At 35.7% G+C, this 14,211-nt stretch overlaps 1 protein-coding gene across 3 annotated transcripts in view; it reads left to right on the top strand.

Moving 5' to 3' along the window:
• Positions 1 to 14,211, top strand: part of LOC121372741 (striatin-3-like) — a 57,398-nt gene that overhangs the window by 14,192 nt on the left and 28,995 nt on the right. For 2 of the 3 annotated variants that reach the window (XM_041499226.1, XM_041499225.1), the window contains exons 2-9: positions 3,813 to 3,916; positions 4,289 to 4,371; positions 6,515 to 6,599; positions 9,319 to 9,492; positions 11,613 to 11,741; positions 12,167 to 12,233; positions 12,704 to 12,851; positions 13,528 to 13,629. In XM_041499226.1, the coding sequence (XP_041355160.1) occupies positions 3,813 to 3,916; positions 4,289 to 4,371; positions 6,515 to 6,599; positions 9,319 to 9,492; positions 11,613 to 11,741; positions 12,167 to 12,233; positions 12,704 to 12,851; positions 13,528 to 13,629 (892 nt within the window). The remainder of the gene's footprint in view (positions 1 to 3,812; positions 3,917 to 4,288; positions 4,372 to 6,514; positions 6,600 to 9,318; positions 9,493 to 11,612; positions 11,742 to 12,166; positions 12,234 to 12,703; positions 12,852 to 13,527; positions 13,630 to 14,211) is intronic. The other variant, XM_041499227.1, reaches the window with a different exon arrangement.

Genomic DNA, 14,211 nt, shown 5'->3' with positions numbered 1-14,211 from the left:
ACCTGCTAATTTCATTTAAATAAAAATAAGTTCCACGTACACAAGGCCCTCATCTCTCTTCGTTTCAGCTAATTTTGCATTTGTCAGATGTATTATTAATGCTTTACTCAGCGTTAGAATTTTACCACGGCACAGGCCCTCATTAGTTGCCGTTATGCCCTGAAAATCATACAGTGTCGATGGCAAGAAAAATACTGCAGTGTCTTACCTGGTTTTCCACTTTGCCCTTCCCATACATTCCCATCTTGTAAATGTATCCTTCCTTTTCCCATAGCAAAATTAGCATCGTTTTACTGACCATGTCAAATAAGTGTAAAAACACCCATTTATCTTGGAATATTTCTTTAAAAATTTCTTTGTGTTAAACTTTCGTCAACAACAAGCCAGGAGGCTACAGTGCAAGAGATGGCATCATGAACACAGCAGTGTGTGATCACATGATTGCTAGTGGTTGTTAAAAAGTATTCCATTTTAAAAAATATAATAATAAAACAAATTATATATTTATTTAAAAACCCAACGTTTTATTATTTAGTGATGACATAAAAATGTAACATGAAAAATCACATCTAGTGAGGTCAGCTTGCTTGTTGATACACAAAGTGACAAGTCGGATATACTTGGAATTGGATCTAAAACAAAATGTACTAAAATACCCGTAAAATAACGTTATTCACAGCAGTTAACAACATGTATAAATCAGGGTGCAATTTGTTTTTAAAATTTTGATTAGCAGTTTTCCTACTGAATGGAGAATTGATTAGCAACTATTGGAATTTGATTAGCACTTTAATAAAAATGAGTAAACATGAATAAAACACATTCTTTTCAATAATATTGCATATTTCTTATACATGTATCTGTATTGTGGGCTGCTTACCCCAAAATAAAACAAGTACAGAACAGTACATGTGAAGGGTCATCACTGTCACTTGTTTACAAGGCTGTATCCTCCGGAGGTCAAGGGGGGCAGTTGCCTCCCCCACTTCCCCCTCCACACACACACCCAGAGAATCTCACTTTGGGTTTTTTGGCTATATAGAAAATAGCATAGAAATGTCAGGGTTTAATTTTTATAGTACAACATATTTCTGAATAATATTTGTCAATGGTTATGCTAAGCAGCTTGGTCATCTAACTTGTTCAAAGTGATTTTTTAGTCTTTCCTGAGTTGATTTGTATGTCTGATCCAAAGTGCGATTGAAGCCCGAGAAAAATTCCTCATTTGGCTGATCATTCCAACGTATTCGGTGTTTATTTTTGTTATGAAAATTGACAATTCTTAAACGATATATATACGTATTTTACCGGAACATTATTTGCCGAGGCAATTCGAAATTAAAAACGCCAAGCTGTTAATTAGTCAATAATACCGTATGTATACGCAAACATTTTCGCGGCTAAAATAATTCGCGATCAAGCTTTCATTTTACATTTTCACGATAGTTTTTGCCAATAATAAAATAAAAACGACCAATATCAACTGAACTCCTTTCAGTGACAGTTTCACGTACGATATAATTATACTCGAGACATTCTCGCTATGCGGTCCGCGTGCCGTTAGTCTTGTCCGCATGTATGTCTGATAATACATGATGCAGAAAACTTGAAAAATCACAGACTAGACCAAATACTATTTATTAGTAGTATTCATAGGTTGCATTCAGGTTTACAAATAATGAAAGCCACAAGTATGTATCGAATATAAGAATAATCAATGTAAAAACAACAAACTGAAATCTTGTAGTCACGAGATACCAGACGTGAGTTTAGCCAGCCGTTTGTCGCTAATGTTTGCCAGACTGTTTTTTTACGCAACAAGTTAAACCGAACGACCACTTCGACAACCGGTCAAAATAATTATCAGACATTTTGACTACTGGCTATCGCTGAACGCAGATCATGCATAGCACCGAGTGTCACTTGTAGTATAAACCACGTGGCAGGTAATTTGACGATAAAAATAAAGTGCATGCGATGCGCTATGTGTTTTGTATCTATAGGCATTATTCAAAGCTAAATCGGAAATAAGTTAACGCGTAATTAAATTTGCGGAGCTATCAGCATGTTCGTAATTTTCGCGGTATATTTAATTTGTGGACATAATATATTAGCGTGCAAGGTAGGCTACAAGTTCAGTGTACAAGGTCATAGCTGCTTGCAAATTAGGTTACCACGATGACGTAGCAACTAGTACGTTACATCACTGTTCTTGTTAAAACGTCAAACATCCTCCGCATATTCCGACAGTATTTTCTATTTGAAATACTAACACACGCGAGAAGGTTGTACACTGAGATAAATTTTTAAAATGTTTATCATTGGCGAATCAGTTACCTTGGCTGTGATCACGGAAAATGGACACCCCTAAGTGCGTTCTTCTCCCGCGATCTCAATTCAAAGATCAATTTGGTTACAAGAAACATGCAAACTGCTAGTCATTGTTACAATATTGCATCGCGATCACATCGCTTTTTGTGATGCGAACCCGGTCATTTTGCAGCCTGTAAATATATTATTTGTGACACATTATTATTCATTGTTTATTTACGTTTAGATATTGCTCTCATCTTCTAACAAATAACCAATAATATCACTTTCGAGCACATCAGAATCTACACTTGATGATCTGCCAAGATATTCCGAGTTGATTCGTTTCCGCATCAAGTGAGCAACAACGGAAATGCCCGAATGTGATTGCCATTTGTAAATAGTTGCCTTCATGCCCCACTTTTGCCTTGGTACCCTAATTTTTACAATTAAACCAAAGGCAACACTTACAATGAATGCCAAAAATGTGACCCCTGTTTACAGTACTAAACGGCAGATAACATTTTTCAATACCGAAAATTTCTGTATTTGGAAATTTTCTCGGTATGGTAAATCAGTAAATTGACATGATGATACCGATACTGAATGGTATATACAGTATACTGCACAGCTCCAGTAAGGAAATTCTCACATTCTTTCATAGATTAATACAAACTATTTTTAAAAAACCAATTACAGATTGAACTTTGACAACTAATATAAACAGTCATTTTATTAATTTGAAAAAAAGGGAAAATGTTGAAATTAATTATTTTATTTTCTATGCATTACTGAAAATGGCACAAAATTGAGATTCTTGTGATTAAGAACATAGGGTTTTATAGTCATGTGATATTATTTGGACACATCCAAACATTTATAATAATAAACAAGTATTTACAGATTGGAAATATAAACTGATTAAGCTGATATTCAGCTTGTATTCTTCGGTACAGTTTCAGTAGATCGATTTAAGTGGTTGACTGATACCTGGTGGTCTTGCAGGTGATCAAACAATAGATCTTCAGGAGTGTAAATCAGTGCATTGATTTTTCTGATAAGCCAAAATTGTTTTAGATTGTCTCCAACAAATGCACGTATTGGTCTGTCAGAGGGGCGGGACATAGCCCAGTGGTAAAGCACTTGCTTGATGCACGGTCGGTATAGGATTGATCCCTATCAGTGGGCCTATTGGGATATTTCTCTCTCAAGCCAGTGTGACACGACTGGTATATCAAAGGCTGTGGTATGTGCTATCCTGTCTATGGGATAGTGTATATAAAAGATCCCTTGGTTCTAATGGAAAAATGCAGCGCATTTCATTTCTTAGACTGTTAAAATTACCAATAGCCGATGATTAATAAATCAATGTGCTCTAGTTGTCTTGTTAAACAAAACCAACTCTTTTTGTTTTTGGTTGGGGGGGGGGGGGGGATGTCTGTCGGATTAAGCCTGTAGGATTCAACAAAAATAAATCCAATTTCATACCATTTCTTTTTCAGGCTCGAATTGCTTTCTTACAAGGGGAGAGGAAAGGACAAGAAAATCTGAAACAAGATCTTGTGCGAAGAATAAAGATGTTAGAATTTGCTCTGAAACAAGAAAGGTAATGTGACAGTTTTGTGTTCACATGTCTAGGTCATGCACACTAAAAATGCTTTTGTCTAGTCACTGACATGTACACAATTTAATGTAATTCTGTGTAAATTCATTAATTGCAGGGAAGAAACCCAAACATGCCAGATCACATTAAATAATAATAATCTTTATTTAAAGGTGACACATTCATTACAAACAGAGCCCAGTTTCCCCATATGGCCTTCTCTAAACTATATCAACATTTAATAATAATATACATTTATAAACAAAATTCCCTCTAATCCCAGTTACATACATTATACATTATAAGTAAGTCGAAAGACATGCTTAATGTAGTATACAATTTAACGACAATAATAACTTGTACATTTTATTTTAGGGCTAAATACCACAAGTTAAAATATGGAACTGATCTGAATCAAGATGAATTAAAGCCACCAAGCTTCGAAAAGAAGGCAGATGGTAAGATGCATGTTTTTTTTAACAAATTGTTTTATCATTTTAATTATTACTATGGATCAGGGGTGGGTAAAAATACAATTGTCAATTGGTCCCGCTTGATGTCATCATTGGAAAAAAACCAAACCCCACAAATTGTATATATTTTACATAATGGAATAAATAATATAAAAAAGGAATAAAAGTTATGAATTTAAATCCCATATATGTATAAAAAGTACGAGTATTCAGTACTGAAAGAAAGAAAGAAGTGTTTTATTTAACGACGCACTCAACACATTTTATTTACGGTTATATGGCGTCAGACATGGTTAAGGACCACACATATTTTGAGAGGAAACCCGCTGTCGCCACTACATGGGCTACTCTTCCGATTGGCAGCAAGGGATCTTTTATTTGCCGCTTCCCACAGGCAGGATAGCACAAACCATGGCCTTTGTTGAACCAGTTATGGATCACTGGTCGGTGCAAGTGGTTTACACCTACCCATTGAGCCTTGTGGAGCACTCACTCAGTGTTTGGAGTCGGTATCTGGATTAAAAATGCCTCGACTGGGATCCAAACCCAGTACCTACCAGCCTGTAGACCGATGGCCTGCCACGACGCCACCGAGGCCGGTATATTCAGTACTGTGTCCTGAAAATTAATAAAAGATCGCACCGTTGAAGCGTTTGACAGCCTGAGCTAGCACATGTTTAGACAAAGAGATTAATAACGTCATCACTGATTGGACAAAATTTTACCTCTACTGGCTCTTGAGACAACCAGTACATGTAGCTGTTCTGCTTACTCCCACTTGTTAACAAAAAAGTGGAAACCTTTTGTTAATTTTAAAATCCTTTATAATTATTGGATAGACTACATTGAACAGTCAACAATAAATACATTTATAGATTATTTCAGTATATTTTATGCTATTTCAAGCAGTTTGTATTGCACAAAAGTCTCTTGCTTCGGACTGGGACACTCGACCCGACGAATCTCCGTACATAGGTGTTGATTGTAACCAGTTGCAAACTCTGGGTCCTTTGTTTTAATTGGAGTGTAATACCTTGATGGCTCTGTCACCAAAAATGGTGTTGTTGTTAACGTCTGTTTAATCTCTTGACCGGCTCAGCAATTTTGACAAAATTAATGTCTAGTGGCTGTGGATTGACACTACTGACACTGTAAGTCGTCCGACTTCAGTGACTGACGATATATACTTAGGCAGACTTCAAAATCACAGACGTCTTGCCACTAGCCATATTGACCACTATTTATTTATTATTTTAAATCGTGCATGAGATACCGATGTCTGGGCAGGCCGGTCCACTTGACGGATAAGAATTTGTTCCAATAATAGAAATGGACAGGTGCTTCGGTCCGACAAGAATGACAAAAGTGGGACCGGCAAACACACATTTTAAAAAAATAATTTCGTTCTCAGAGATCGAGAGTCGGTCCCAGACCGGGAGCAAAGGGCTTTTCCCCACCCCTGCTATAGATGTGTAACACCAGGGCTTCTAGAATTTTAATAAAATCCACTAGCCATGAGATCAGTGATTAAATTTTGTTACTAGCCACGATTAAAAATTCACTAGCCCTACTTTACTTTAAGTTAATACAATTTTACTAAATAATAGTAATAATCACATATGTCACCTAAAGAGGGAGATACAGCTTAAAAACACTAACGTTGGGGACAGGATATTCAGGCATGGCAATAGTAGTTATATACGAGCCCAACATTGAATATCACTAGCCATGGGAGTGGGTCTACCATAATCTAGAAGCCCCGGTGACACAGTTTTGAAACCTCTTGTTACTTACAAAGTACTTAAAACATTCTGTTAGACATGGCACCTAATGCAGGCTTTAATATTATGAATGTCTTAATCATATTCTTAATTTTCGGATCTTAAAAAATGTCCAAGTCATTAGGAACTCACTGGCCAATTACAGTTCTCGTGTTTAATATTAAATGACAGATGGCATTCAGAAATACTATGATCGGTGCATCAGCTGAAATGGGCCCATTGTTTTATTTAATGTAAAACAAGCATCCTAATTGTTGGCATAAATTCAGAATATTATACATGCTTCAGTAATATACACTTAATATTTATATGAGCTTACATTTAATGTTATTTGTTTTTGTTTGTAGAAGATTTAGTGGATGGAGAAGCTCTGTTATCTTCTGGACCAAATAGTACTGCCTCCTGGCGACAAGGGAGACAACTCTTACGACAGTAGGTTTTAAATTTGTAAAATTACTTTTTGTTCTTCTGAAAGCCTAATCAGGCAATGTACGTCTCAGTGAAATCCTGCAAAAGGCAACAAAAAAAACTAAATATCTCAATTATTTTTTTTGAAAAGAAGGAACCCATTTTTTTTTTTTTTTTTTTTTTTTTTTTGCATATGTGTCTTGGCATCGAATTGAGTGGAAAGAGTTGAAGGCACTGGATTTAGTTAGCCATTGGACAAGATTTGCTTTTGTATACTTTGCCAAGTAAAGGAAAGTTATTTTGTTTAGTGCTGGGCAAAATGTATAACTTAATGGGTAGTATTTATAACTGGTGGATAGTGCATTCCTGCAGTATATTTTTGTGCTGATTTAAGTTTGTTATTATTAATCTCATTGTTAAATTTCATTTGTCTTAAATATTATTGTCCCCTCACAATGAGTCGTTGGGGTGATAAAGCATGTTGCCCAGTGTTCTCGTTGGGTGAAAATTAAAGGAGGGTGGCCGTGCGGCACCACACCCTTACAAAATCACAATAAAAAATAAACGAAAAGCAAAAAAAAAAAAGAAGGTGAGTGGGGGAGCTTGGTTACCATATTGTTGTGTTTTGGTTGACTTTGTGGAAAAACATACTTCTTATTTTGCCTACAAAAAAGTGCAAAAACGTTTATACGAAATACAAGCAGACTCGTCCTTTAATTGAACCATAGATGTTATCGGTCAGCCATTCACGGGCAGTTTCGGTTTTGTTGAACCAATCGAAATTTTAATATTATTTTTAATAAAGATTTCCAGATATACAAAAAACAATAAAGATGTTTGTAAAGTGATCCCCTAATGTCGGATACATTTTTTGTTATTTCCATCCTAATCGAATGAATCAATTGCTGTGATAAAATATTATCGCCAGCTGATAAAAAGTAGTTTAGTTTTTGTACAGACTGTGTATATATTATTTGGCACCCAAGATAAATTATTTTAATAATAAACACTACCACTTCTGTTGTTTTTATAAGTGGTGATATCCCTCCAAAATGAAAAGTTTATAATATTTTTTAAAGAACTGCTGAATAAACAGAATGACGGACATGACAGAAAGTAAAAATCATCAGTTACGACCAAATATATCTGCAGTTGAGGACAAAATATCAGATGATAGTTAGTGGAAACAAAAGACAGAATAACCGTTCTGATCACGTGACAAATTTGGCGCCAAATAAGTGAGGGTTTTTTTTCAATCAGAGATTGCCAATTCCGTAAAAAATAAAAATGTTTTCATTGCTCAAATAAAAACAACTTTTCTTGTTTGTACTAAACATACAAATGGATACAGGTATGGGACAAAATAGAGGCTGTTAAAAATACTGTTAAATTACGTTGTATGGTAACTGTCGTAAATGTTTCGTCAATTGCTTTTTTGTACACAATGCAGCTTGTTTCCTTTGATGTCCAGTGTGCAGACTGATCGTTGTTTTTTTTTGTTTTTTAATGTGTGGAAAAAAGTGTGCATTTAGAAATAGCGAAGATAGGTGCTGGAAAATATAGTAGGGTGCTGGAAAATAAAGAGAGGTGCAGAAAAATAAAGGATGGCGGCAAAATGCAGTAGCGGGGTGGGCCGCCATGCTTAAATATGGAGCATTGAGAACAATGTTGCCTGTTTGTCACCATTCTACCAACTTCGTTTTTCATACGATTTTTAGGAAGCTTCACACACAGTAATAAGATCCTTTTATTTTGAATACATACACATTTTTTCTCTCTGACAAAGATCATCGTCACTATTACTAGAATGGGAATCGCGACGTTGCCACTTTACCTACTTCATTTTTCATCCTATTTTCATGAAACTTCACATATAGGAATAGGATAATATCTTGAATGAGTTTGCCTTTTTGTCCGTCTGCATCAAAGGTCAAGGTCACTTATTAAAATACGTCGACAGATTTTCATACAACTTGACATTTAGGAATATGATCATGACATCTTTGACACAAAACACTTTCATGTCAGTTTACAGTGTTATTGTCAAACCATAAGGGGATTTGCATATCTGATGCATTGTTAAACTTTTATGATATTTCTCTGACATAGTTCTTTTTTAGAATGGAATAACTTGTAAAATGAAGACAATATCTTGGAACTGTTTTTATACGCCCGTCTATGATGGGTCGTATTATGGTATGGCATTGTCCATCCGTCTGTTAACATTTTCTTGTCTGGACCATATCTTACATACAGATGCATACAGGACCATCAAACCTCACATGTAAGAAGAACATGAGATGGCAGTGTCGCTTACTATTACTAAGTCACTGTGACCTACTTTTCACGGTCTACTGCACATAACAGTAAATCCTTGTCTGGACCATATCTTGCATACAGGACCATCAAACCTCACATGTAGGAACAACTTGGGATGGCGGTGTGTCACATACTATTACTAGGTCACTGTGACCTACTTTTCATGGTCTACTGCACATAACAGTAAATCCTTGTCTGGACGATATCTTGCATACAGATGCATACAGGACCATCAAACCTCACATGTAGGAATAACTTGGGGTGGTGGTGTGTCACATATAATTACTAGGTCTCTGTGATACAAATAAATCAAATAATTTGTCTATATTCTGAACATCATATGGTTATCCATCAAACTCCTGACAGGCGTATTACGTACCTCACTGGTACTCCTGTTAACTTGTTTTATTGTGTACTACTTCAGATACCTACAAGAGATTGGCTACACGGACACCATTATTGATGTTAGATCTGCCCGAGTTCGATCGCTGCTTGGACTACAACCACACGCTGTGGACTCCAACTCTGATAACAGCCAACCTGGCCTCGTCAATGGAGAGCAGCAGCCAGGGAAAGGTGGCATTTCCATGGCCAAACGGTAAACAAAACTTTGTGTGATTTGTTACGGAACATTTTATTTTCAAAATATTTGGTCAGTTGAAAACTTATTAGCAACTACTGTTAACATTTTACAATTGTGTAGCTATCTGACACTTGTGTTGCAAATCACACACAATACTGAACAAAATGTTCCCTGATGTTTTGCCATTAAAGTTGCAATCTTTAGTATATTTTTTATATAATTATTTACAATAGATGATCCTTTTGATTTTTTCTTACGCCATTCTTCAATATCCTTTAAAAGAAAGAAAGAAATATTTCATTTAATGACACACTCAGCACATTGTCATTTATGGTTATATTGTGCTAGATACAGTCGAACCTGTCTATGGCGGCCATTCATGGGACATGACAAAAGTGGCCGCCATAGAGAGGTGGCCGCCGTATGCAGGTCATATATAAGTCCGAATTTTTAAAAACAATTACACATATGTTGCAATAGAACTATTTAGGTGGCATTTTGAAAATAAATATCAGAAATAAACTGCAGCAGTATTTAATTCCTTCTAGAGTTGACACGTTTAACTCAAGTTGTTTTAGGCTAGATACCCTCTTATCAACTGCGTTTAATGACCCCCGCCGATGACTAGTACATCGCACCGTTAATCCAGATTAAAAACACTTGTTAATTAACGAACACAGCTAAGCGACCGACGACCTTTAAAGGACCGCTGTTTATCAAGCCAATTGGTTACATCAACAAAAACATCTTACGTTCTTTTTTACGATTGCCGACATTTCTTTCTAACTTGCACTAAAAACAATTGTGGCCGCGATAGCAGATTCATTTTCGCTTTTTTATGACAAAAGTGTGGCCGCTGGCCGCGTTGAGCAGGTGGTTGCCATATAGAGGTAAAATATATAGTAAAATTCATTGGGGGGACCTCAGGGTGGCCGCCATGGACAGGTGGCCGCCATATGGAGGTGGCCGCGAAGGCAGGTTTGACTGTATATGGTTATGGACCATATAGATTAGAGAAAACCAATGCATACACTCCATGGGCTACTGTTTGTGATTAGCAGCAAGGGATCTTTTGTATGCACCATTCCACAGGATATTACATATCAAGGTCTTTGTGACACCATTTGTAGAGCCTTGGCTGGAACAAGAAATATCCTAGTAGGCCTACTGAGGGGGGTAATCCTAGATCAATTGCACATCAGGCAAACACTTTACCACTTTATCACTAATGTAGGTCACATATAAATCGGTTCATTAGCAGCTAAGGATCTTTTGTATGCACCATTCCACACGATAGTACATATCAAGGTCTTTGTGACACCATTTGTAGAGCCTTGGCTGGAACAAGAAATATCCTAGTAGGCCTACTGAGGGGGGTAATCCTAGATCAATTGCACATCAGGGAAACACTTTACCACTTTATCACTAATGTAGGTCACATATAAATCGGTTCATTAGCAGCTAAGGATCTTTTGTATGCACCATTCCACAGGATAGTACATATCAAGGTCTTTGTGACACCATTTGTAGAGCCTTGGCTGGAACAAGAAATATCCCAGTAGGCCTACTGAGGGGGGTAATCCTAGGTGCAATTGATCTAGGATTACCCCCCTCAGTAGGCCTACTGGGATATTTCTTGTTCCAGCCAAGGCTCTATAAATGGTGTAACAAAGACTTTACCACTTTAGATGGTCACTAATGTAGGTCACATATAAATCGGTTCAGTAGCTATTAATGTTCAAAACATGAAATATCTTTTTTACTGTTTAGTGTATTTAAAAATGGCCACATACTTGTTTGTTTATCAAGGTAGCTGATCATGCAAGTTGATCCTGAATCCAGATAGAACATTAATGACTAAATTTCCATTATTTCCACAAAACAAAATAATTATCATGATATACCATTAATGATAAACTTTACATCATTACTACAAAACAAAATCACTATTATGATTTGTTTTTTTAAACATTAAAGCAATTTGTGTTAGTTGAGATGTTTATTTCAGTAACATTCTTGTGTATTAGTATTTGAAAACCAGGTTTTCAGTGAGCAAGCTTAAGTGGTAAATTGTAAACTGTTTAATCTGACCAAAGTTTTTATATTGACATTTATTATGCATCTTGTACAATCAGGACTGCTGGTAAGAAAATTGCAGGAGCTGCAAATCTAGAGGGGGCTTTGATGGACACCGAGTCTGCAGTTTTGACAACTTTCGACTTTTTATCCTCCGAAGCTGTAGTTGATGAAGATGAAAACTTGAGGTATTTATTGGAAGGATTGAGAATGTTTGTTTAATGGTTCTTCACCACATCATTTAGCTGTTTCAAATGAAATATTTTTGGGAAAAAACACCTGAACTATTCCACAAAGACAGGACACATACTGTGTAACGATTTAAGTGCATATGTGTTTACTGAGCTAAAGCAAACCAGATAACTTAATTTCAGATGGATATCACTATTTATAAGTTAATACTCCATTTTATGGCATATCAACAAAGTAGGGAGAGATTCATAAAGACTGCAGTGATCTACAAATATAAGTATTTTAAATTAATTAATTTTTCATTTTATTACATGTGTATCAAAATAGGTAGATATAAATACTCTCCTGTTCATAAATATGCTTGTAAAGTTAGGAAAACAAGTGTGTATAAATGTTCTGAAATTAATTGCTTTGTTTTCAGCGATGAAGACAATTCTGCTGATGAGGAAAATGATGAAAGGCTGGAGAGAAGAGGGGCTAAAGTAAAGGTGAAAGACTTGTTTATCACAGTTTCTTCATTTTATTTTATTTTTTTATTATTATTATTTTTTTTTTTTTTAAATTAAAGTTTAAGTTTAAATTGAAATTTCACAAAGTCTGTGTCCTTCTAAAGTTTTTATTGGTTGGTTATGAAATTAGGTGACCTATAGTGGTCCTTTGGGACAGTCTTTACAAGTTAATACAGAAATGTTTGACAATTTTTAAATTTGTTTTAATAAAAGACATACCAGAATTTTTTTCATAATTCCACATTTTACTTCCATCGAAAAACTGCTTCCGTCCTTGTTCTCCGATGAAACATTTTCAGTCACCACCTACTTTTCAAGATTCTGTCAACTGGTGGGGTTTTTAGCCCATTGTCAATGATGTTTAAATTTAAATACTGGAACTGTCTAGTCAAGAGGCCTCTTATTTCAGCTGCTTGTTACAGAGAGTGGTATTGCTCTTCTTTCTTCAGGTGGTGGGCAATGAGAGTATGGCGGGCATTGAAGATGTGATGGGTGACCCAGAGACGGAAGAGGCTCTGGCAGAATTCGACTTCCTCGTCTCGGAGAGCGGGGAGGGAGCCGGCGAGGCACGCAGTCCGAGGGAGGGCTCGGAATGGGGTAAGATGTTGTGGATGTAGCAGTATTGTTCACCTGTCTGGTTAACTATGGGTTTTCTGTTGTTTGTAAAATGTTTTTATTACACACACACATTAAGATGGTGTTTCTGTTCAAAGTTGAACTGAGTTTTTAATCCCAAGTACTATGTAGAAAGCATCATGGCATTTTGGTAAAGCATGCATGTTGAGGTTTTTTCATTGTAATCAATTATTTATTTAACAATTTTGGGTAAAATTATAATTTATTTCAATCTTGAAGAATATACATGTGTTTCATTTTTGCATGCTTATAATACCAGAGAATGTATGATTATTATTTTGAAAATTTCTGTCTCTAAAATTATTTAGAACATGGAATCAGTGGTTTAACTTTCCTACAGCAACACCATCTCACTTCACTTTTTCATGTGTTTTATTATTTATTTTCTCGCAAATGCTTTCACAGTTTAATTAGTTTTTCGTATGATGTGTAGCTTTGTGTTTTATAGTTTATTTTTGTTCTTTCCTTCTTTCTCTGTTGGTACTAACAACAAATCTAGACTCTTTCTCGGAAAAATAACCATCTCATTGATTGACAAGTCTTGCCTGCTTGAACAGAATCGATAACACAAAGTTAAAATTAACAAACAAAAAAAACAAACATATGGGTTGAACTTATGGCTGTCTGTATTACACAGAGAAGAAGGATGAATCACCTAACGAGGAGTGGGTCGTAGATCAGCAACAAATATCTAAGCTTAAAGAACAGTACAAAAAGGAAAGAAAAGGAAAGAAAAATAGTAAGTCCAGAGTCTTATATCTTTTTGTCTTCATTTGGCATGCCTCAGTATTTGCCAGGTGTAGAAGTGTCGTGCATTATCGTCACTAAATGTGCAGCTTTCAAATTTAGTTTGCATTTTGTACCAGAACTTTGACTTGAAAAGTTTAAAAATAATAAGAAGTAGATGCAGCTTTGTCTAAAAAGAAAGGAAATGTGCATACTGTTTTTGTAGATTTCACTAAACTTGCGTAATAAATAACAATGGCTGTAAGACAGATCAGTTAATACAGATGGTAATAATAATCAGACTAATTATGGAGGTTAGCTTAAGTAAGTAATATGGTTTTAAGGATAAACGTGTCGTAAATGTTAGCATCTTGTTTAGTGTGCAGACAGAATTAGACTCCAGTGCATGTAGACAATGGGTTTGATAACCCATTTCCCCAATAGCATCCTGTTTTAGTTATTTTCAGAAACTTTAAATTGATGGGAGCATGTACCAAATAACTTCAGTACATGATGTGAAAGCTTACAAAACTGTGTTTGATGTCACTTAAAGACCTTTGTACTGCATGATTTTTCAATGTTTGTGTGTCGTGTG

This window comes from Gigantopelta aegis, chromosome 4 (genome assembly GCF_016097555.1).
Source record: "Gigantopelta aegis isolate Gae_Host chromosome 4, Gae_host_genome, whole genome shotgun sequence".
Classification (NCBI taxonomy): domain Eukaryota; kingdom Metazoa; phylum Mollusca; class Gastropoda; order Neomphalida; family Peltospiridae; genus Gigantopelta; species Gigantopelta aegis.
This window is presented reverse-complemented; position numbering and strand designations above follow the sequence as displayed.